Source organism: Neoarius graeffei, chromosome 20 (genome assembly GCF_027579695.1).
Source record: "Neoarius graeffei isolate fNeoGra1 chromosome 20, fNeoGra1.pri, whole genome shotgun sequence".
Taxonomy (NCBI): domain Eukaryota; kingdom Metazoa; phylum Chordata; class Actinopteri; order Siluriformes; family Ariidae; genus Neoarius; species Neoarius graeffei.
In genome coordinates, this window is record NC_083588.1 from 18,815,222 (window position 1) to 18,837,647 (window position 22,426).

At 41.3% G+C, this 22,426-nt stretch overlaps 2 protein-coding genes across 2 annotated transcripts; one reads left to right on the forward strand and one right to left on the reverse strand.

The window, feature by feature from the left end:
* Positions 1-995: 995 nt before the first annotated feature.
* On the forward strand, positions 996-2,432 carry amn (amnion associated transmembrane protein). Its single transcript, XM_060901382.1, has one exon. The coding sequence runs from the start codon at positions 996-998 to the stop codon at positions 2,430-2,432; it is 1,437 nt and encodes a 478-aa protein (XP_060757365.1).
* Positions 2,433-2,573: 141 nt separating this feature from the next.
* LOC132868474 (tripartite motif-containing protein 16-like protein) lies at positions 2,574-17,204 on the reverse strand. The gene is made up of 6 exons (XM_060901381.1): positions 16,632-17,204; positions 12,729-12,824; positions 7,488-7,721; positions 5,031-5,202; positions 3,543-3,638; positions 2,574-3,277 (listed from the first exon to the last, which is right to left on the reverse strand). The coding sequence occupies exons 1-6, from the start codon at positions 17,082-17,084 to the stop codon at positions 2,724-2,726; spliced, it is 1,605 nt and encodes a 534-aa protein (XP_060757364.1). The 5' UTR covers positions 17,085-17,204; the 3' UTR covers positions 2,574-2,723.
* Between the last annotated feature and the right edge of the window lie 5,222 nt (positions 17,205-22,426).

Genomic DNA, 22,426 nt, shown 5'->3' on the forward strand with positions numbered 1-22,426 from the left:
CCAATAATAACTGTTGTAACTGAAACTCCATCCATCCAGTAGGTGTGAATGTGAGTGTGAATGGTTGTTTGTCTCTATGTGTCAGCCCTGTGATGACTTGTCCAGGGTGTACCCCGCCTCTCACTCATAGTCAGCTGGGATAGGCTCCAGCTTGCCCGTGACCCTGCACAGGATAAGCGGTTACAGATGGTGGATGGATTATATAAATACATCTGTAATAAATGTTCATTGATTTTTGAAGTTTGGCTTAAGGGTGGGTGGAGTGTCAGGTGGGAACGTGTTTCAAATTTCTAAGCCAGTCCAACACCAAGAAGGCGGAGCTCAAAGAATGGGTGCGACTGACAAAAAAATCATATGGTAAAAAATAATACTTTGCAAAGGAAACAAAACCCTTCTTGTACAGAGCTGGGACATTCTGCATACAGTCTTCTCTTTGCTTTAGCTCAGGTATTCTCAAAATATTTCAACCAGGGATCCTTTTACCTGTAAAATAAATTCCACAGACCTTCTTGGTACAAATCGATTTCATGAATATAATACACCTATTAAATATTAAGCTCAGTATTTAGACGTCAAAATAATATGCTTTTATTTTTTCCTTTGCCCATCTATACTCTGACCATGGATCCATTCTAATGTATGAGACTTGCTTGAACTAAATATACATACAAAATAGTTTCAAAATTGTTTAAGCTTACTGACGGCGTTCAACTATACTAAAAGTTTCCTAATAATGAGCTGAGGTAAGTCTAACCAGCTTTTTCAAGTGTTAAGTACATTTTCTAGGACAAAATGTCACTATAGAATAAACAAAACAAGTTGGTCTTCACATTGACCTGGTATGATTTTAACTTGGTAAATTATTGACTGACTGAGCTGCTGTAATGAATTCTCATTAACAGAAGTTTTAGTGTTTCATGTGATAGTCACATAGTTTACTGAGAGACCAAAGGTTCATCTTTTCCTCATTCTTACATCTGTTTTCATATTCTCTCATGATGGCAACCAGACAAGTCCTTTTTATTTTGCTCTCTACGCTTGGTTCTGCGTGTGCACTGTACAAGCAATGGGTTCCAGATACCAACTTTGAAAATGCGACAAATTGGGACAAAGGTTCTGTGCCCTGTGGAAGTGATCAAGTGGTATTTCCAGCCTCTGGTAAAGTAGCTGTGTATGTGGAGGCAGCTCATATGTTTTCTGGAATGAGTCTGCCTGTGGATGGAGAGTTTATTCTGGCCTCAGGAGCTGGTTTTTCTACTAGAGAAGGTCAGGATCCTAGCTGTGGGGCAGGTGTCACTACCCATTTCAGAGACCCTGACTCTCTGAGGTGGTTAGATCCAGCTCTGTGGAAGGCCGCTTCTTCATCAGATCACCTGCAGAATGGGCCATATCTCTTCTTCGTCCATGAAGAGACTATACCTTGCCAGCATGATGATGTGGTGTTCCGGGATGGCTCATCTTTCCGTGTGGACATTTCAGCACATGAGAACAGCATTCCTGTGAAGAGTGTGTCGGTGCTGGGGAAGAAGTTCAGTGACAACTTTGACTTCTCACAGTATGCCAGTTCCCATCTGGGGAAGCTGCAGTTTCATGGCTCTTCATCAGTCAGAGTCAGTGGATCAGGCTGCGATGATATCACTGGATGTGAATGTGGAAATTCAGGCAACCATGACCAGATCTGCTCAAGTGTCAAGTGTCCACAGCTGGACTGCAAGCAACCTTTGTACCCAGTGGGACACTGTTGTGATGTCTGCGGTGCCATCGTGGCTATTCATTTCTCTGACAACTTCAACATTGAATCCTTTCGTCAGCGACTGCAACACCTCTTCCTCAGCTTATCGAAGTATAAATCCATTTGGCTTGCTTTGTCAAAAGTCTCAAAAACTCAGAGACTGATGCGAGTCATCCCTTATGGAATCACCCAAGAGATCCAGGTGGTTCTCCAGGATGAAAATACTGGTCCACATTCTGGAAAGCTGGCTGAGTCCCTTGCTAAGGATATACTGAGAGACATTAATGCCCATGGTTCTCATTTGGGCATAGACAGTGCAGAGTTTCATGCATCTTCAGGAGCAAGTGGTGGTAGTGGTGGATCTGGAGTGAAGGGGATAAGTGGAGGAGCAGTGGCTGGGATTATTTTGGGTATTCTGGCCTTGATGGCTTTCCTGGCTCTGTTTGTAGTTCTCCATCGCCAGGGCACACTCAGAGTGCCAGATTTAAACTTATGGAGTAGCTGGAGGAAGGATGGTGAGAATTGGGATCTGGGTGGGCCTTTAGATCATGGTTTTGACAACCCTATGTTTGAGAAGCAAAGCACTTTGCCTGAGATCTCTGGGCTGTATGGAATAGAGTCTCTAAGTGGTATCACTGTAACACAATCAGGTGTGCACTTTGTGAATCCTATGTATGATGAAACTGACTTCAATGCATGATGCTGATTAAATGTTAACTTCTCAAAGAATTAACTGATTTATGCTTCGCGTCAGTTGTTGAAATAAAAAAAATGTAACGACTTTCAGAAAATGTTTTCATTAATAACAGTGTGATTAGAACATGTCTCAGTCTCAGTCATGTTATGGCAAAAAGAAATACAAGATTTATTATGATTTTAAAATGAATCACATGAAATAAAGTTTAAAATATGTACATCCCTGGATCATTGATACATTCACAACATTGTAGCCCTAATTAGAAATAATTTGAAACATGAATTGTTTATTTTATTATTGCAAGTCTGGACTTGGGCCTGGTTTAACTAGAACAACTGTACTGTCCTTCTTGGAGAGCCAGAAGACAGGGTATAATGGCTCCTGGAAGTTAGCAGTACATTTATGAAGAAGTTTCATCCTCTCAGCTATACCATAGAAAACCAGCAGACCCTTTTCATAGTCTATGTAGCATCCGATCCTGTGGAAATTCTCCACTTCGAGAGAGGTTTCTACATCAGAGTGCCATAATGAGAAACCATGGAGTTCTCGTCCAATGCACCACGAAAAGTCATTTCCTGTGATACAGTTGCTGCTTTCTTGACTTTTAGGATCAATGCTTTTGTATGTGACTCCTATGTAAGTACCCTCTCCACTCAGGTCCACCTCAAAATAATGACGTCCCATGTAAAGGCTCTCTGAGGTCATCACCTGTCGCCAGTGCTCAAAGCGTTCAGGCATGTCAGGGTAATTGTGCTGCCAGGGCGTGGTGTTGCTGGCTTTTCTGTTGTCTTCAGTGAGTCTCAGGAACTTATGTACGGAGTCAGGATTGAAAGTCAGGTTGGTAGCATCTGGACATCATGTAAGAACAAATTTTAGGAACACAACAACAACAACAACAACCAACATGCTTCACATTTCTTAAAAAAAACAAGAAAAAAAAAACAAGAAACCTTAGGACATGATCTAGAATTCTTTAAATGGAATTATCTCCAGTATGGTGAATACATAAAATCTTTCTCTTGTCTAGTTCCAAGCTATTAAGTTGATTCACAGTTTTTGCTATATTTGATTAATCATTTGTTCAAATTGAAAAGTACCAAGAAATGAACTTACATTTAAGAAAGTCATCTCTAGTCACAGGATCAGGGGAAAACGCTTGCCGCTTGATTGGAGAACTTGGTTGTACCAACATCTTACTGCCTAGTGTCTCTGTGTTGGAAATTCAGGCGTCATTCAGATGAAAATGCATTCATGACTGTATGAAAATCTACAGTGTCTTGCAAAAGTATTCATCCCCCTTGGTGTTTGTCCTGTTTTGTTGCATTACAAGCTGGAGTTAAAATGCATTTTTGGGGAGTTAGCACCATTTGATTTACACAACATGCCTACCACTTTAAAGGTGATTTCTTATTTATTTATTGTGACACAAACAAGATGAAGGAAAAAAATGAAGAGCTGACCAGAGAATCTTCTTCCATGTGTTTGGGGAGTAGGAATGATGCTCTCAGGGTGATGGAAAGTGTTGGGTTTGTGCAGAGTCAGGGTCCTTCCAGAACAGGTTGATTCATACAGACATCATGTGACAGGTCATGTGACACTTTGATTGCACACAGGTGGATTTTAATCAACTAATTATGTGGCTTATGAAGTGAATTGGTTGGACCAGCTCTTATCTAGGGGTTTCATACAAAAGGGGGTGAATACTTATGCACACTCCAGATTTCTGTTTTTTCATCTTAATTATTGTTTGTGTCACAATAAAAAAAAAAACAATTTGCACCTTTAAAGTGCATATCACGGGTAAATTCAAGAGCAAGGTCAATGTAATTATCCAATTTTATATTAAACTTTGGTCAAATATCTGTCACGTTTTGCATTTTGTGCAATTTTTTTACTTTGCGCAATACCAGAAAAATTCAGTTGAAATCAAGCCATTAGAGGCGAATTGGTCCGCCTCTGAAAAAACTTGGCATTTGGATTTCCCGGCAAACATTGATTTTCGTGACGTTGCGTGCGGGACGCCTCCCTCTGAATTCTACGTCAGCGCTGGTTTGTTTATGAGAAAACGACCTGGTGGTTTTCTGCAAATTTCTTCAACGTTATCACGTAATTATTAAAATGGTTAACAGATGTAGCGTAGGAGGGTGTTGCAACACCAATCATGATGGGATTAGTACTCATTGTTTTCCAAAAGACCGGACAATGAGAGAGAAATGGGAGCGCTTGGTCTACACAGGCTGTGCACTGAAACCGTGCAAAGCTCGCACAGCCTGCTGGCGCTTCCGCAGGTAACGTCACGAATCTGGCTCCAGACTCCCTTGGGATTTTTCCAGACGCGTTTTTTTTTTTTTTCTGCTGTAGACAGATGGCCTTGTGCAAAATTACCCTTTTGAATGAGTGTGTAAAGGGACATACTTTCATATAAAAAAACCCGAAATTGGTCCAGGATATGCACTTTAAAGTGGTAGGCATGTTGTGTAAATCAAATGGTACTAACCCCCCAAAATTCCATTTTAATTCTGGCTTGTAATGCGACAAAACAGGACAAACACCAAGGGGGATGAATACTTTTGCAAGACACTGTATTTCTTTTGCACTTACCCTTTTTACTAAATTCCTTGAGCTGAACATCGTAGGTGGACTGCAGCAGATCACACAATACCTGAGTTGATTCTTTAATAATGCGTCTAAAAGGGGTCAGTCGGTCTATGAGGTTAATGTAAATGCCAGGTAAGCACACGTCCACTGAGCCCTTCTTCCACTCTGTGTATTCCTGCAGAATAGGTTGCGCAATTAAGACACTTATCTGATACATTTTTCTGTATCTACTTCACTTTCTATAGTCTCAATCATTTTTACTATGTCTGTTTGCTGATCAATGTATAACGTTTAGTGAAGTTTTGGATGTATTCCAGTATTTGACCATGGAGCTGTCCTGTTTGTCATCAAATGATACTAGTCACTATTAAAAAAATCATATGAAGAATGCAGAGGGGACTCATCAGGGCCTTCTAGGCCTCCAGAGAAGGCCCAAACATATCAGCATTTCAAATGTTATATTTCATTTCTCATCTCATTATCTCTAGCCGCTTTATCCTTCTACAGGGTCGCAGGCAAGCTGGAGCCTATCCCAGCTGACTACGGGCGAAAGGCGGGGTACACCCTGGACAAGTCGCCAGGTCATCACAGGGCTGACACATAGACACAGACAACCATTCACACCTACGGTCAATTTAGAGTCACCAGTTAACCTAACCTGCATGTCTTTGGACTGTGGGGGAAACCGGAGCACCCGGAGGAAACCCACGCGGACACCATGCAAACTCCGCACAGAAAGGCCCTCACCGGCCCCAGGGCTCGAACCCAGGACCTTCTTGCTGTGAGGTGACAGCGCTAACCACTACACTACCGTGCCGCCTATTTCATTTCTTTCATTCTTTAATTTCTTTCATAATTTCATTCTAATTATTCTCTTCTGATTCTAATTTGGCCTCATTTTCTATCAAATTTGCTTCAGAAATGAAAGGTCCTGAAAACATTAAAATCGAGTTATCCAATGAAATATTTTTGTTTGTTGTCTCAAGGCCGAGAAGAGTTTCGAGACGGCTCACTCATTGGTTAGGACTAAATTTGCTGGGACAGAAGGCCACGGCAGTGTATGTTTATGTAGGAAGTGACAGATGAATTAACCAATCAGATTTTGATTGATAGTGGGAGGGACCAAAAATGTATTGCCCTCGGCCTGCTCAAAGGCCAACACAAGCTTAACCGTGAATCGGCGCTGTCAGTGCGGCAATGAAGTCACCTTCCAGCCTGTGTAGCGTTCATCAATAGTGTTAGCGAATGCTAATAAAGCAGTCAAGCCAGTGCTAATGAAAGCAAGTAGCACAGGTTAACGACCGAGAAACTAAGATTTTTGTCTCCAGACTCTTCTCCCACGCATATGTAGCAATGTCATAATTTCATATTAATAAAGGTTTTTTTTTAATGAGCTTCCCCAAATCCCTGTATTGTAAAATATGTTAATTTGTTGGGTTCCGTTACTGGTTCCACTATTGTTTCTGATGGGGCATTAATTAGTGTAACACACCTGTGGACATTATCGTGCTTGGGATGTCTGGAAAGGGGTAAGCTGGCTTTGTGAATCTTGCATGGACAGTATTGATTAATACAGTACATTTTTTATTTTTCCCCAATATATGATGTTTATTTTTTGATGTAAGAATGTTTTGACATTATACCACTGTTTGTATCGGATCAAATATGTAAATTAGCATCGTAAAATTATATGTGAAAAGTCGAATGTTTATCCAAGTAGCCATTTGGCTGGGTGCTAATTGGTGTATTATGTTGTAGGAAAGGGGAAAGAAAGGTTTCTTTCCCCGTCTCCGTGTGTTGATCGCCCTGTCATTCATTGTTTTCCAGAATAAATGTTGACCGATCAACTCTTCACCTCCTCTGCATCATCTATTAGCCACACAGAGACTTTTAGTTATTATTAGAGTAACTGAATGGTTATAGTCGGTTACACACTCACCCCAGTATTTTTTACTCAGACTTAAGTATTCATTTCCCTGTGTAATTTACTTAGTTACTTTTAAAATCAACATCGACAACTACACACAACAGAGCGAGCTGGCACCCTGCCGCTAATCCCTTGCAAAATCCTTTGCCCTGTTGCTTTTTTGGTGTGTCTGGCTAAGTTTTGGCTGAGCTCAAATCCCAGCTCTAATAGTAACGGTTCGCCATTGGAAGAATGTTGATAGCAGATACAGATGTAGTATAACAGCATGCAGTATTTAGTAATTGCCCAGGTTGGCTTTGTAACCCATGAAACATTAAACTATTAATGAATGAATGAAATATATGAAAAGAATTGATGAAAGCCAATATAGACATTTGAGCATATTTTCCCTTCCTGGTGGACTATTTAATGATTTCCATTAGTGCTAACTGACCTCATGAATTTTTATTCATTATTTGAAACTGACTTTTAAATTAAGCACTCTTCGGAATGACCATAAATGATTTGGTGAGCCAAGCTATGACTAGTCTTACATGTAAAAAGTCGAGATCATTCCTATTCTTTGAAAATCGCTCCACTTGACCCATGGTCTTCTTCAGCTCAAGCATCTTCTGCGTCAGATGGCTGTGGATGCTCTCTGCCTGACGCACTGCCTGTTTGTGTTCCCCTTCCAGAAGTTCAAAAGCTTTCTTCTGGGCGTCTTCAATCGCGCTTTGCAGGATTGAGAACTGCTCCTCAATTTCAGCGTGAACTCCAACTACTGAGCTCTGTGAAGATTCAAAGGGTTACTTTAAAAAGAAAGATAAAGCTGATGTACGACCATTTATAGAATGGATCAAATCATATGTGTGGTGGTCTGGGAAAACTCTTCACATTGTGACACTTAAAAAAAAACTATTCTACCTAGTTCTGAAATTGTCAGGTTTTCCTGAACTGAAAGATATTTCTCTTATTAGTATCTCAAACTGATGTAAAAGTTGCATCATTTTAAATTCTGGATTACCTCAAAAAGCGAAAAGGGAGAAAATTCCATTTAAATATTCCTGTATTCTGGTATCTGATTACAAATGAAATTGATCGGGCTTATGGAACATACAAAGGTACTTCAAAAAGTTCTCGGCCTCACCCAGAAAACGTCACAGGAGAAAGATTGTTCTTGCATTACTTTTAGACATATTCTCCTTTAACGTCAATGAACTTGGTCCACTGACGTTCAAGTTTTGCCATCCCTTCGAGTTAGAAGGTCACATCTTGAACCTCTAGATCCTCCTCAGCAGCATGGATGACTTCATCATCACTCTGAAAATGGCGACCATGCAAGTATGATTTCAGTTTTGGAAACAGACGGAAGTTAGATGGTGCCAGAACGGGTGAGTAGAGTAGGGTGCATGGCCACATTTGGCTGCTTCTGCCACTGCCACTGCCACCTGTGCTGTATGGACAGGGGCATTGTCCTGAGGCAACAGCATGCCAGCTCGAAAATTTCCTCTCCTTTTTTCTTTGATTTCTTCTTTTATTTGAGTTTCTGTGGACCGTGATATAAGGCTTTATAATACACAGTTATACCCCCAAAATGGGAGCTACGCCCCTTGTTTCCGGGTGAGGCCAAGAACCTTTTGAAGTGGCCTCATACCTAGCAGTTCAACGTAATCAAATCTTGACATTCACTGTGTGAGGAAAGCACACTTACCTAGCAAGATGTCAGACATATTTACACAGATTCCTGTTTTTGCCAATGAGTTTATTAAACTGGCTTTTACACAATAGTATCTTTGCAGGAAGATTAAAAAGCAAATGAAACTTTTTTTTTGGAAAGATACAGTATTATGCAAAAAATTTTAAGCACCCTATTATTTTATTTTATGACTTCTACATTCTGGAATCAATACAAAACCAGTTTAGTTTTCGAATATTAGTTTTCCAGGACGTTACAGAAAAATGTTTGTACATCAGTAAAGAAAGCAGCATATTACTTCAGAGACCACTTTTTAGACAAGAAACATAATGAAGGCTACTGGGCTTTGCTGTAAAATGAAGAAGCGAGTGTGACAGTCAAAGTGTCCAGAAGAACTATGGCTGGTTCTGCAAGATGCTCAGTAAAACCTACAGCTCATTTCCTTATAAAACTACACTCACTGTACCTGAGACGACTATTTTTTTTTAATGCAAAGTCTCATCAAACCAAATATCGACTCTGTTTCTTTTATTACTGTTTAAAACAGCAACAAACACAAGAGCATTGTCATTCCTTACATTTCTGGACTATCTGAGAAACTCAGGAGGATCTTCTACAAATGAAGAGTTTGGTTCCAAAATGCGATAAACACCAAATTTGAAAAATTGAAACTCCCGCCACCAAACCATCAGCAATTATCATATCTTACTCGTACCATATTCAGTTTTTGCCAAAACACGATATCTGCCACTGATTTACACACTGCATTACACCCTTTCATTCCAAAACGCAACAAGCGCCATCACTGATTTTTCTCAAAACCAGACATATCCATTTGGCCAATCAGAGGCCACCATTGGTGTGAAGCCTTCTAAGATGGCTACGTCCACAAAGTAGGAAATTGCTTTGTCACTTCTCGCATTTATTGGACAATTTCATGCTAAATTATGAATAATTTTGATAAAATAATCTAAAAAAAATAAAATAATCTATAAAATAGAATAATCTGTCATGATTACAGAACATGGTTAAACGCATTTTAAATAGAAAGGGATATGTAGCATTTTGGGGAAAAATGCCATGGTGCGGATATGTAGCGACTTGACAACCAAACAATTACTTGGTTCAGTTAAAAGCTGTTAATTAGTTCTGGATTTTATTTGTGAAGTTTATTATCATTAAGGAGTTAGTCAATAAATTTTAAAACAGTGTTTTTCCTTTTATCACTTCCCGTAATCAGCAAAAGTAATTTTTCTCGAAACAATGGAATTGGCGTTTTGGAACCAAACTCTTCAAACACAACATTCCTGTACACTTCAGACCCAGTAACACTCTGAGGCAGAAATCGGTCCACCCTAAGGACAGAATACCTAGACACAAACAGGACAACATAGTGTATGCAGTTCAATGCAATGAGGAATGCACAGAACTGTACATTGGGGAAACGAAACAACCGATTCACAAGCGCATAGCTCAGCACAGGAGAGCCAGTTCCTCAGGCCAGGACTCTGCAGTCTGTCTTCATCTCAGTAACAAAGGACACTTGTTTCAGGACTGCAATGTACGCATTTTAGCCAGAGAAGACCGGTGGTTTGAAAGAGGAGTAAAAGAAGCCATCTTCGTCAACCTGGAACAACCATCACTGAACAGAGGTGGTGGTCTTACAGGCCCTGTCCACACGGCAATGGATTCAGGTGAATCTGATAAAATTGTTTATCGTTTCGGCCTGGAGTCCACACAGCACCGGCGTTTTGGGTGCCCCAAAACGAAATCTTTTGAGAACGGGTTCCAGAGTGGAAAGATCTGGCAACAGCGCCGTTGCGAAGTCGTCTGGATGAGTAGAACGGATTTGTTTACGATGACGTCACAACCACATGACTGTCAGTGCTTCACGCTGGGTAGAAGTGTAACGAACTCGATGCGAGTTGTCAACAAATCCTATAACTTGGTTCATGAAATGCGCTTACAAAATATTTTCACTGTGAATATTTATTGTGTAATGGTGCAAAGTGAGAGAGAGAGAGAGAGAGAGAGAGAGAGAGAGAGAGAGAGAGAGAGTGAGAGACTCTGCCCTTAGGGCAGAGTCAATCCCGCCAGCAAAAATAGGGAAAAAAAGGAGCGATCTCACCTCTTCAGATGTTGGTTTAAGTCCTACAATACATTCCTCAAAAAGGGCGTAGAAGAACAAATTAATCCATCAACGTGTAGCATCCAATTTATTCTGGACCATTAAAGACACCGCCTTCCGCGTAGAATCATACGTCATCCTCGCCGCCATATTGGATGGGTCAAAGCGGAGAATAAAGATGCCTCATTCATGTGCTGTGTTTAACTGTACCAACAGGTTTACCGTCCAAACGAGATCACATGGGATTACCTTTCACAGGTGAGACTGGAAAAATACTTTTCATTGTATTTGGTCATTATAATGTAATTTTACGAACAGATTTTTCTGACTTTGTGGCTAATATGAAGTCTCGCGCATAATAGTTTATGCGCATGCGTCCTTACTTCTTCTATTGTTCTGGTGTCTCCGAAGGGACCATCTTACAGTGCCCCTAGAGGTGTGGCATGTGTATTGCATCGTTTTCAGCAAGCGTTGCGTTGCCATATGGACCTGATATTTTACTGATCGTTGCCCATGTGGACGCGATATTTTTTTAAATAACATCTCGTTGCCGTTGTTGTGTGGATGTAGCCTGAGACACCACTTATCGGCCACCTTGGCACACTTCCCAGAAAACTGAATACACATCCACACCAAGACTCAGCTGAATTCAATGACTCCCATGATGGCAGAGAGAGCCAACGACCCACAGATCACACTAACGACCCTCTAGGCTGCTAACACCGTTCACACCCAGCCCCAGTGACCCTAACAACCTACAGGATGACTGAGAGGGTCAACGATCCATATGACCTCAACAACTCTCCTTAGGGTTGCTTTTGGTCCACTATGGCCCTTTTCCACTACCCTTTTTCAGCTCACTTCAGCTCGCTTCAGCTCACTTCAGCCCGACACGACTCGCGTTTCGACTACCTCAGAACAGCACGACTCAGCTCGCTTCAGCCCTGCTTAGCCCCCAAAACTCGCACGGTTTTGGAGTGGGGCCGAAGCGAGCCAAACTGAGCTGAGTGAGGCTGGGGGCGTGAGGAGACACTCCCCTGTGCACTGATTGGTGAGGAGGAGTGTCCTCACATGCCCACACACGCCCTGCGAGCACGCTGGGATCTGTAAACACCGCAAACCCGGAAGAAGAAGAATTACGAATTACGAGAATTTCTGAAGCCTTATGCGCCTCGCCTCATCTATACGCTCTTGCCAGTATCTGTCCGCGTTGTCGGTGACAACAAGCCACAGCACCAAGACCAGCAACACTAACGACACCATGTCCTCCATGTTTATTGTTTACTATCCGGGTCGTGAGACTACCACTTAAAAGCTCACTGATGTCACTGTTTGCGCCGCTTAACGACATCACGTGATGTCCACCCACTTTCGCTAACTCCACCCAATGTGTCCACCCACTTCCAGCCAACACGGTTCAGCGCGGTTGTAGTTGAAATGCAACTCCAATAGCCCCGCTCAGCCCAACTCAGCACGGCACGGCTCAGCCCAACTCAGCCGCGTTTGTAGTGGAAAAGCGGCACTAAGAGGATAAATACCTGGAACTCCGCACTAGTCAGACAGAACTGAAGAAGCCTTTTGGATGAGAGGTGAAACGGATTTCAAGCTAGTCCAGTTGCCTTCTTTAACACCTACGGTTTACGATGACCTGGATGACTGAGAACCTTCACAGACATATTACTGTTTATTGTTTACTGTTTACATGTAATTTCTTTGCATATGCCTAAGACTTCTATCCAGTGTTTATATGGTTATGGTATGTTATACGCAAAAAAAACAAACAAAAAAAACATATTTGCACCAAAACCTGATTATTTGTCTTTTTTGGCAGTTCACAACAGCAATATATAAAGTTTTCACAGACTGCTTCACATATACTGTAGCTGTATCCTAAATTACATGCAAGGAACATCATCAGCATGTGTGTGAATAGAGAAAGAGCGAACTGTGAATTAGGAAAATGTTACTCACTTCGATGGACGTAGAGTTGCTCTGTAGCTTGTTAATAGCCTGTTCTGCAGCTGTTAAAGTCTTCAGCATTTGCTTCTGTTTCTGTTGTAGCTCACTCTTCAGATGAACAAACAAACACATTCAGCATTCACTATTGTGTTCTCATATCTAAGAAAACACGATACGCAGGATGGAAAGCCAAACTATTAATAGCATGGTTAACTTGTAAGGCACGATACCAAAACATTCACTTTTTCCATGTTACAAATAAAGAAATCTCTGCATTACAGGAAGTGACAGTTTTTTTTTTTTACAAATACACAAGCTTACACAAGAGACGACAATGTCAATGAATTTAACAGCCAACCAAGATCATTGTTGTTGACTCAAGTTGTGGTGAAAGGAAAACCTTCATCTGTGGAGTCTCTACTTTGAAAATCTTAAGCTGGGTCAGTATTTAACTAGCCAAAGTGCCCCATAGGTACAGTTGGTAATTAAATAATGTGTAATACTGTGTGCTATTATGTGCCCAATATCTCCTATTTAGATGAGTCATTAATAAAAATCATATTTATACCAGTTGTATGTACTGTACATTTACAGTACTGTGCAAAAGTCTTAGGCATCTTATTTTTCCATACAAACTTTATTATAGATTTCTGTTTTATGACTTCTACATTATCGAGTCAGTACAAAAACATTTTAGCGTTCCAAACGTTCATTTTCCAGCACAAAATTAAACACTACAGAAATTTTTTTTTGTATCTGAGCAGCATATTACATAAGAGACCACTTTTCGGATGAAAAAAAGAAAACATAATGAAGGCTACTGGGTTTTGGTGCAAAATTAAGACGCGAGTGTGACAGTCAACATGTCCAGAAGAACTGTGGCTGGTTCTGCAAGATGCTCAGTAAAACCAACAGCTCATTTCCTTATCAAACTGCACTCATTGTATCTAAAACTACTATTTTTTTTAAAGCAAAGGGTCGTCTCACACTAAATATTGACTTTGCGACAGTGTTGTAGTTGAGTCACTAAACCTTGAGTCTGAGGCCAAGTTTACATTAGACCGTATCTGTCTCGTTTTCTTCGCGGATGCACTGTCCGTTTACATTAAACCGCCTGGAAAAGCCGGGAAACGGGAATCCGCCAGGGTCCACGTATTCAATCTAGATCGTGTCAGCTCCGGTGCTGTGTAAACATTGAGATATGCGGATACGCTGTGCTGAGCTCTAGCTGGCGTCGTCATTGGACAACGTCACTGTGACATCCACCTTCCTGATTCGCTGGCGTTGGTCATGTGACGCGACTGCTGAAAAACGGCGCGGACTTCCGCCTTGTATCACCTTTCATTAAAGAGTATAAAAGTATGAAAATACTGCAAATACTGATGCAAATACTGCCCATTGTGTAGTTATGATTGTCTTTAGGCTTGCCATCCTTCCACTTGCAAGTGGTAAGTGATGTGCACTGGGATCACACACACAGCGGCTCAGTCCCGAATCGTGGCTCGTGCGCTTCACTCGCGTGCTCTGTGAGCTGCGCAGGGCCGGAGTGCGCACCCTCCAGAGGGCACTTGCTGTTCAGGGCGGAGTGATTTGGAGCGCAGGATGCCTGCGGAGCCGAGCGTATCCGTGTATTGGTGTTGCTGTGTGCACACTAATCGTTTTAAAAACCTTAATCTGATGATCGGCTGATACGGTCTAATGTAAACATGGGCTGAGTCTAGTCTCGAGTCCCCAGTGTTCACGTCCGAGTCATTAAAAAAAAAAACTCGAGTCAAGTCCGAGTCAAGTCCAAGACTCCAACCGCACCATTTGACGGTGGCTGTTTTAGCACCATTAACATTAGTTTGTTCCTGAACATGACGTATGAACAGGTGAATGTGCGTTCTCTTTGTCAGGGAGTGTGAAGTATTCTGTCAGAGATGGTTGGGAGATGGATGTGAGTGCAGAAGGTGTGTTTATCAATACAAGTGAAAACACATAAACAATCCAGAATGGCAGGCAAAACTGTAAAACAGTGAAACGGGCAACAAGTCAAGCGAGGCACAAACAGGCTATTGTAGACTCGGTAGAATCAAAGATGAGAAACAGGAAGTCAGAAATCAGGAAACTAAACAAGGAAATAAGGCTCAGTAATGTGTCAGCAACGCAACTCAATACTTTGCAAAGTAAGTGTGTTTTCACAGTTTTGAAATACACTACCGTTCAAAAGTTTGGGGTCACTTTGAAATGTCCTTATTTTTGAAAGAAAAGCACTGTTCTTTTCAGTGAAGATCACTTTAAACTAATCAGAAATCCACTCTATACATTGCTAATGTGGTAAATGACTATTCTAGCTGCAAATGTCTGGTTTTTGGTGCAATATCTCCATAGGTGTATAGAGGCCCATTTCCAGCAACTCTCACTCCAGTGTTCTAATGGTACAATGTGTTTGCTCATTGCCTCAGAATGCTAATGGATGATTAGAAAACCCTTGTACAATCATGTTAGCACAGCTGAAAACAGTTGAGCTCTTTAGAGAAGCTATAAAACTGACCTTCCTTTGAGCAGATTGAGATTCTGGAGCATCACATTTGTGGGGTCGATTAAATGCTCAAAATGGCCAGAAAAATGTCTTGACTATATTTTCTATTCATTTTACAATTTATGGTGGTAAATAAAAGTGTGACTTTTTATGGAAAACACAAAATTGTCTGGGTGACCCCAAACTTTTGAACGGTAGTGTAGGTGCGCTGATTGTGCCTAAATCCTGTGCAGATGCAAGTCATTTATGATGCGCTTGAGAGAGTCTGCTTGGCGTGCACGCTGTCCAGAGCGCGCCCGAGAGTCTATCTGATGCACACGCTAAAGCCTGCAGGTGTGACACTCTTGCACAGAATTAGTACAAAATTAATGTAGATATAAATATCTTATGGCAAATTATTATGGCATGTTACAAAAAATAAAGAAAAAAATCAGAGGCCTCTTCTCCAATTTACAAGTCCGAATGCAGTTAATGCACGAGTCCAAGTCCAAGTCATCAGTGCTCAAGTCCAAGTCGAGTCACAGGTCCTTAAAATTAGGGCACAAGTCAGACTCGAGTACTACAAGCCTGCTTTGTGACATTGATTTTTTTGTGTTTAATGTTGAAACATTTTATTTCATTATTTCTGAAGGTGGGCGGCACGGTGGTGTAGTGGTTAGCGCTGTCGCCTCACAGCAAGAAGGTCCTGGGTTCGAGCCCCGTGGCCGGCGAGGGCCTTTCTGTGTGGAGTTTGCATGTTCTCCCCGTGTCCGCGTGGGTTTCCTCCGGGTGCTCCGGTTTCCCCCACAGTCCAAAGACATGCAGGTTAGGTTAACCGGTGACTCTAACTTGACCGTAGGTGTGAATGTGAGTGTGAATGGTTGTCTGTGTCTATGCGTCAGCCCTGTGATGACCTGGCAACTTGTCCAGGGTGTACCCCGCCTTTCGCCCGTAGTCAGCTGGGATAGGCTCCAGCTTGCCTGCGACCCTGTAGAAGGATAAAGCGGCTAGAGATAATGAGATGAGATGAGATTTCTGAAGGTATCTTTGCTCGACATAATTTCTTTACATGTACCTAAGACTTTTGCGCAGTACTGTATATGATATAAAAAATGTTTCATTTCTAATACCCTCTAACATAGTTCCCCCCCCTCCCCGTCCATGTCACATGCTTGTACCTAGCATCAGGAATGCAACCAAGCACGCCAAAGGGGTTTCTGTGTGTATTTTATTAAATATGTGAAATACTAGTTATCAGATTAAATACAAGTATAAAAACAAACATATCGCTAAAAAAGTGTTGCTGTAAAATTAAAAGTGATGGCCTGGACAATAAGACTATGCAGATAGTACATTCATTATTCATTATTGATTGCTAAGTAGTAAATAGAATAAGATGGTCAATAGCTTCATACCTCGATATGTTTGCGTGCCTCATCTATTGGAGTGACATTGTGCCCTTGATGTCCTTCTGTCTCACACTGTGGACAAATACAGCAGCTGTCCTTCACACAGTACATCTGCAGTTCCAGCTGGTGGTGCTCACATGTACGTTGCTCCATGTCCAGTTGAGGCTCCACTAACTTATGGCTCTGGAATTTGCTGTTCTCTAGATGCGGCCTCAGGTGCTCCTCACAGTAGGACACCATGCACGTCAGACAGGATTTGGACGCCTTGAGAGGTGTCTCAATGCACGAATCACACATTACCTCCTCCAACTGTGGCTCACCAGAAGGTTGAGATGCATTCTCTACAGGTTCTTTGCTGTTATTTTGAACATTTGAGACTTCTTTGCCGTCTCTTTGGTCACTCTCTATGTCAGGCTGAGTCCTGGCTGGGATTTGTTCAGGTGAAATGGTTTCCTCCATGTTCAGACTTTTCTCCAGAGCAGAAACAGAACAGTGTTGAAGCTTCTTGTCTGTTGAGAGAGGTAAAATACGGAGCTGAACCTATCATACACCCTCCCCTTTGTTGCTGACAAACCGGTATGTACAACTATTTGTATTGTTACAAGCCACACCTAGAGTTTGAGGCCACACCTAATGTAAGGCTCAACCTCAGCACTAGAGATTACATATCTTCATGTGTGGAAGCCTGGAGGAAGGGAGGAGGCAAGGCAGTTACATAATAGAAGAAGGTCATGGAAAAGGATCATACTTCTTGAACGGCATTTCCGCTGCTCTTTCCTCTTCGAGGAAGTCTGTTTCTTGGTGTCCTGGCTTTGAATGAAAGGCAGGTGAATGTTTATGATTTACATTTGTTCAATTGCTAGCCACTTTTATCCAAAATTACAGACCAGTAAGACAGAACTGTGCCCAGTTGAACTGTGGAGCTGTTAAAGGTGATGACAGTGCTACGAGTTTTCATTAACTGATGAGAAAAGTGCAAACTGTAGGAAACAGAGAAGGGCACAGCTAAACATAGCTAGCTATGAAACATACCATTTAAAAAGTGAAAGAAAGTAATAATAATAATCAGAGGTGGACAAAGTACCCACCTTCATTACTTAAGTCAAAGTACAGATCCCGCTGGTCAAATGTTACTCCGATACAAGTGAAAGTTGTACAGTCAAATTTTTACTTAAGTTAAAGTACTGAAATACTTGTTTTTAAAAATACTTAAGTATTAAAAGTACATTTTCTGTCAATACATTCTTTTATTATTGACACAATGCTTATAATACTTCATGCCTCTGAAGCAACCTACTGTATTATTTTGTGAATTCACAAAATTAATGCATGCTGTGCCATCATGGTGGTATAACGTTAAGTTAGTGAAACTCCATCTGACATGCTAGCAAACTCTTCTCAAACTCAAAATCATATTGGGTATCTAGCTTTACTAGGAAAGAAATATTTCTACATTGTTTATTTGGCAAGATTATGCTAAAACATCTCATCTCATCTCATCTCATCTCATTATCTCTAGCTGCTTTATCCTTCTACAGGGTCGCAGGCAAGCTGGAGCCTATCCCAGCTGACTACGGGCGAAAGGCGGGGTACACCCTGGACAAGTCGCCAGGTCATCACAGGGCTGACACATAGACACACAACCATTCACACTCACATTCACACCTACGGTCAATTTAGAGTCACCAGTTAACCTAACCTGCATGTCTTTGGACTGTGGGGGAAACCGGAGCACCCGGAGGAAACCCATGCGGACACGGGGAGAACATGCAAACTCCGCACAGAAAGGCCCTCGCCGGCCACGGGGCTCGAACCTGGACCTTCTTGCTGTGAGGCGACAGCACTAACCACTACACCACCGTGCCGCCCTATGCTAAAACATATATTTCTGAAAAGACTTCAGATAAGCTAACGTTATTCATGTTAGCGTAACTCCGTTTTTACACGCTAACTAACAGTGTCCAAGTTAACTAGCTATGTGTTAACGTTAGTCGTGGACAAGGCTACGGCAACTTGGCGGCCAAATCCATAGAAAGTCATTTGACTAATCAGACTGCATAGCTATTGCAACGTTATCGCTAGCTCTAAAAGCACATACAGCTTCACTGCAAGCTTTCTCTTGGAATAAAATATTTATATACCTCAATATGAGGTTGGACGGCAAGTTTTTGTAGGCTGTGATGTGGTTCGTTTTTGGCAAACAAAGCAAACATTTAAAATGAAACGAATCTTTAATCCTTTCAGAAAACTGAAACATGGGTTTCTGGGCCACGTGTGTGTGTGCGTTCCCCAGAAGAACCGCCTCCTTCCATTCTGCCATCAGCTGATTGAGTTCAAATAATGCTGCTGAGAAATCAATGATCTTGATTTTATACAGTCTATGGAGGTGAAATTACCCTAGTGATTACTGATCGGCTGTCTCAGTGTCACCTGCTAAAAAATCAATCACGTTTTAGAAAAGAAAAGAAAAAAGCATCCACTTTCAAAGCTGCTTCATAGTAACGAGTAACAAGGACCTTGATAGAAATGTAGTGGAGTGAAAAGTACGATATTTGCCGTTCAAATGTAGAGAAGTTAAAGTCATAAGTTTCCAAAATAAATAAATAAATAAATAAATAAATAATACTCGAGTAAAGTACAGATACTCAAAACGTGTACTTAAGTACAGTACTTGAGTAAATGTACTTCGTTACTGTCCACCTCTGATAATAATAATAATAATAATAATAATAATCTCATCTCATTATCTCTAGCCGCTCCATCCTTCTACAGGGTCGCAGGCAAGCTGGAGCCTATCCCAGCTGACTACGGGCGAAAGGCGGGGTACACCCTGGACAAGTCGCCAGGTCATCACAGGGCTGTCACATAGACACACAACCATTCACACTCACATTCACACCTACGGTCAATTTAGAGTCACCAGTTAACCTAACCTGCATGTCTTTGGACTGTGGGGGAAACCGGAGCACCCGGAGGAAACCCACGCGGACACGGGGAGAACATGCAAACTCCACACAGAAAGGCCCTCGCCGGCCCCGGGGCTTGAACGCAGGACCTTCTTGCTGTGAGGCGACAGCACTAACCACTACACCACCGTGCCGCCCAATAATAATAATAATAATGTAATATATGTAACAGTAAGGAACAAAGGTTATCTATCACCTCTGATAACAGTGCTGAGAGGTTTCTGAATGTTTAATTGAAGTGAACGAGTGTTCAGTGTCGAGGAACAACTAAATCTTCAGGCTTTTTTTGTGGCCAGAGAATAAATCAAGGTGATATTACCAGTGCTGTTCACTCACATACAGTGCCTTGAAAAAGTATTCATACCCCTTGAACTTTTTCACATTTTTCCACCTTACAACCACGAACTTAAAAGTTTTTTATTGAGATTTTATGTGATAGACCAACACAGAGTAGCACATAATTGTGAAGTGAAACGAAAATGATAAATGGTCTTCAAAATTTTAAACAAATAAAAATCTGAAAAATGTGATGTGCATTAGTATTCAGCCCCCCTGCGTCAATACTTTGTAGAGCCACCTTTTGCTGCAATTACAGCTGCAAGTCTTTTGTGGTATGTCTCTACCAGCTTTGCACATCTAGACACTGAAATTTTTGCCCATTCTTCTTTGCAAAATAGCTCAAGCTCAGCCAGATTGGATGGAGAGCGTCTGTGAACAGCAATTTTCAAGTCTTGCCACAGATGCTCAATGGGATTTAGGTCTGGACTTTGACTGGGCCATTCTAACACATGAATATTCTTTGGTCTAACCATTCCATTGTAGCTCTGGCTGTATGTTTTTGTCTTGCTGGAAGGTGAATCTCCTTCCCAGTCTCAAGTCTTTTGCAGCCTCCAACAGGTTTTCTTCCAGGATTGCCCTGTATTTAGCTCCATCCATCTTCCCATCAACTCTGACCAGCTTCCCTGTCCCTGCTGAAGAAAAGCATCCCCATAGCATGATGCTGCCACCACCATGTTCCACAGTGGGGATGGCGTGTGCAGGGTGATGAGCAGTGTTAGTTTTCCGCCACACATAGCGCTTTGCATTTAGGCCAAAAAGTTCAACTTTGGTCTCATCTGACCAAAGCACCTTCTTCCACATGTTTGCTGTGCCCCCTACATGGCTTCTGGCAAAGTGCAAACGGGACTTCTTATGCCTGTCTTTCAACAATGGCTTTCTTCTTGCCACTCTTCCAAAAAGGCCAGATTTGTGGAGTGTGCGACTTACAGTTGTCCTGTGCACAGATTCTCCCACCTGAGCTGTGGATTTCCGCAGCTCCTCCAGAGTGATCATGGGCCTCTCGGCTGCTTCTCTGACCAGTGCTCTCCTTGCTCGCTCTGTCAGTTTAGGTGGACGGCCATGTCTTGGTAGGTTTGCAGTTGTGCCATACTTTTTCTATTTTTGAATGATGGATTGAACAGTGCTTCTTGAGACGTTCAGAGCTTGGGATATTTTTTTATAACCTAACCCTGCTTTAAACTTCTCCAGAACTTTATCCCTGACCTGTCTGGTGAGTTCTTTGGTCTTCATGATGCTGTTTGTTCTTCAGTGTTCTCTAACAAACCACTGAGGCCTTCACAGAACACGTGTATTTATGCTGAGAGTAAATTACACACAGTAGGACTCTATTAACTAATTAGATGACTTCTGAAGGCAATTGATTGCACTGGATTGTATTTAGAGGTATCAGAGTACAGGGGGCTGAATACTAATGCACACCACATTTTTCAGATTTTTATTTGTTTAAAAATTTAAAGACCATTTATCATTTTCTTTTCACTTCACAATTATGTGCTACTCTGTGGTGGTCTATCACATAAAATCTCAATAAAAACTTTTAAGTTTGTGGTTGTAAGGTGGAAAAATGTGAAAAAGTTCAAGGGGTATGAATACTTTTTCAAGGCACTGTACAACAGATAAGATGAAGATGAAGGCCCCGATGTTAGTTTTTAATAGACATTTTAAATATACATTTACGAGTAAATTTGCTTACAGGCTTTTTTTTTCTTTCCCAAATTAAAATGCTATTGACCTTTGTGTATTCCTGGCTCACACCCAGTGTTCCAAGTATAGGCTCTGGATCCACCATGGTCCTAATCAGGGTACTGGCCTCATAGTACAGTTATTATCACCCTTAAACAGTAATAAACCCAAAACGGGAACATTTGATTGTAGTAGCTAACTTACACTAGGCTAATTATAATGTCATAATTAAACAAGTTTTATAACATTAGGGTGCTATGTATCGAATAAAACACAACAGGATGTGTTGTAAATGGAAAATATTCAACAATAGTGACTAGACAATTGTCCAATAACAGCACATCCTGAAATGTTTTATTAGTCTTATACTAGAACAATTTCACAACACAAACAACTTTTTATTCATTAATAGAGAATGACACATCATAATTTGCATCCATTTATAGTTATATTTAAAGACAGACTGCCTTTCAGATTTTTCAAGTTTAGGTCATAAAAAGAATTTTCCCTGACACCTAATTATTTTTGTTTAGTGGACCGAAAGCTACTGAATTCGAATCACAGACTTCCAATTTTATTTATTTTTTAAGAGAACAATTAATGGATTTAGGTCCACATGGCCCTAAATTCTCCACTATTTTTTCCTGCTTCACCATGACCCAACTCAAGATACTATATCATGCATCACCACATGGTGGGTTTTCCCCGTTCACACAAGGCATTGTGAGATACAAATTTGAAACAGGAGAGGAAAATGGAGGACGTGAATGAAACATGAAAGACTGACTACAGTAACGGAAAGCGAGAAGAAAA

Bases quoted from the DNA above. Each gene is read 5' to 3' on its own strand.
- amn (XM_060901382.1), top strand. From the start codon at position 996: ATGATGGCAACCAGACAAGTCCTTTTTATTTTGCTCTCTACGCTTGGT.
- LOC132868474 (XM_060901381.1), bottom strand. From the start codon at position 17,084: ATGGAGGAAACCATTTCACCTGAACAAATCCCAGCCAGGACTCAGCCT. The intron at 7,722-12,728 runs GTGAGTAACATT...GAATCTTCACAG, and splicing joins GCAACTCTACGTCCATCGAA to AGCTCAGTAGTTGGAGTTCA. The intron at 5,203-7,487 runs GTAAGACTAGTC...CCTATTCTGCAG, and splicing joins ATGATCTCGACTTTTTACAT to GAATACACAGAGTGGAAGAA.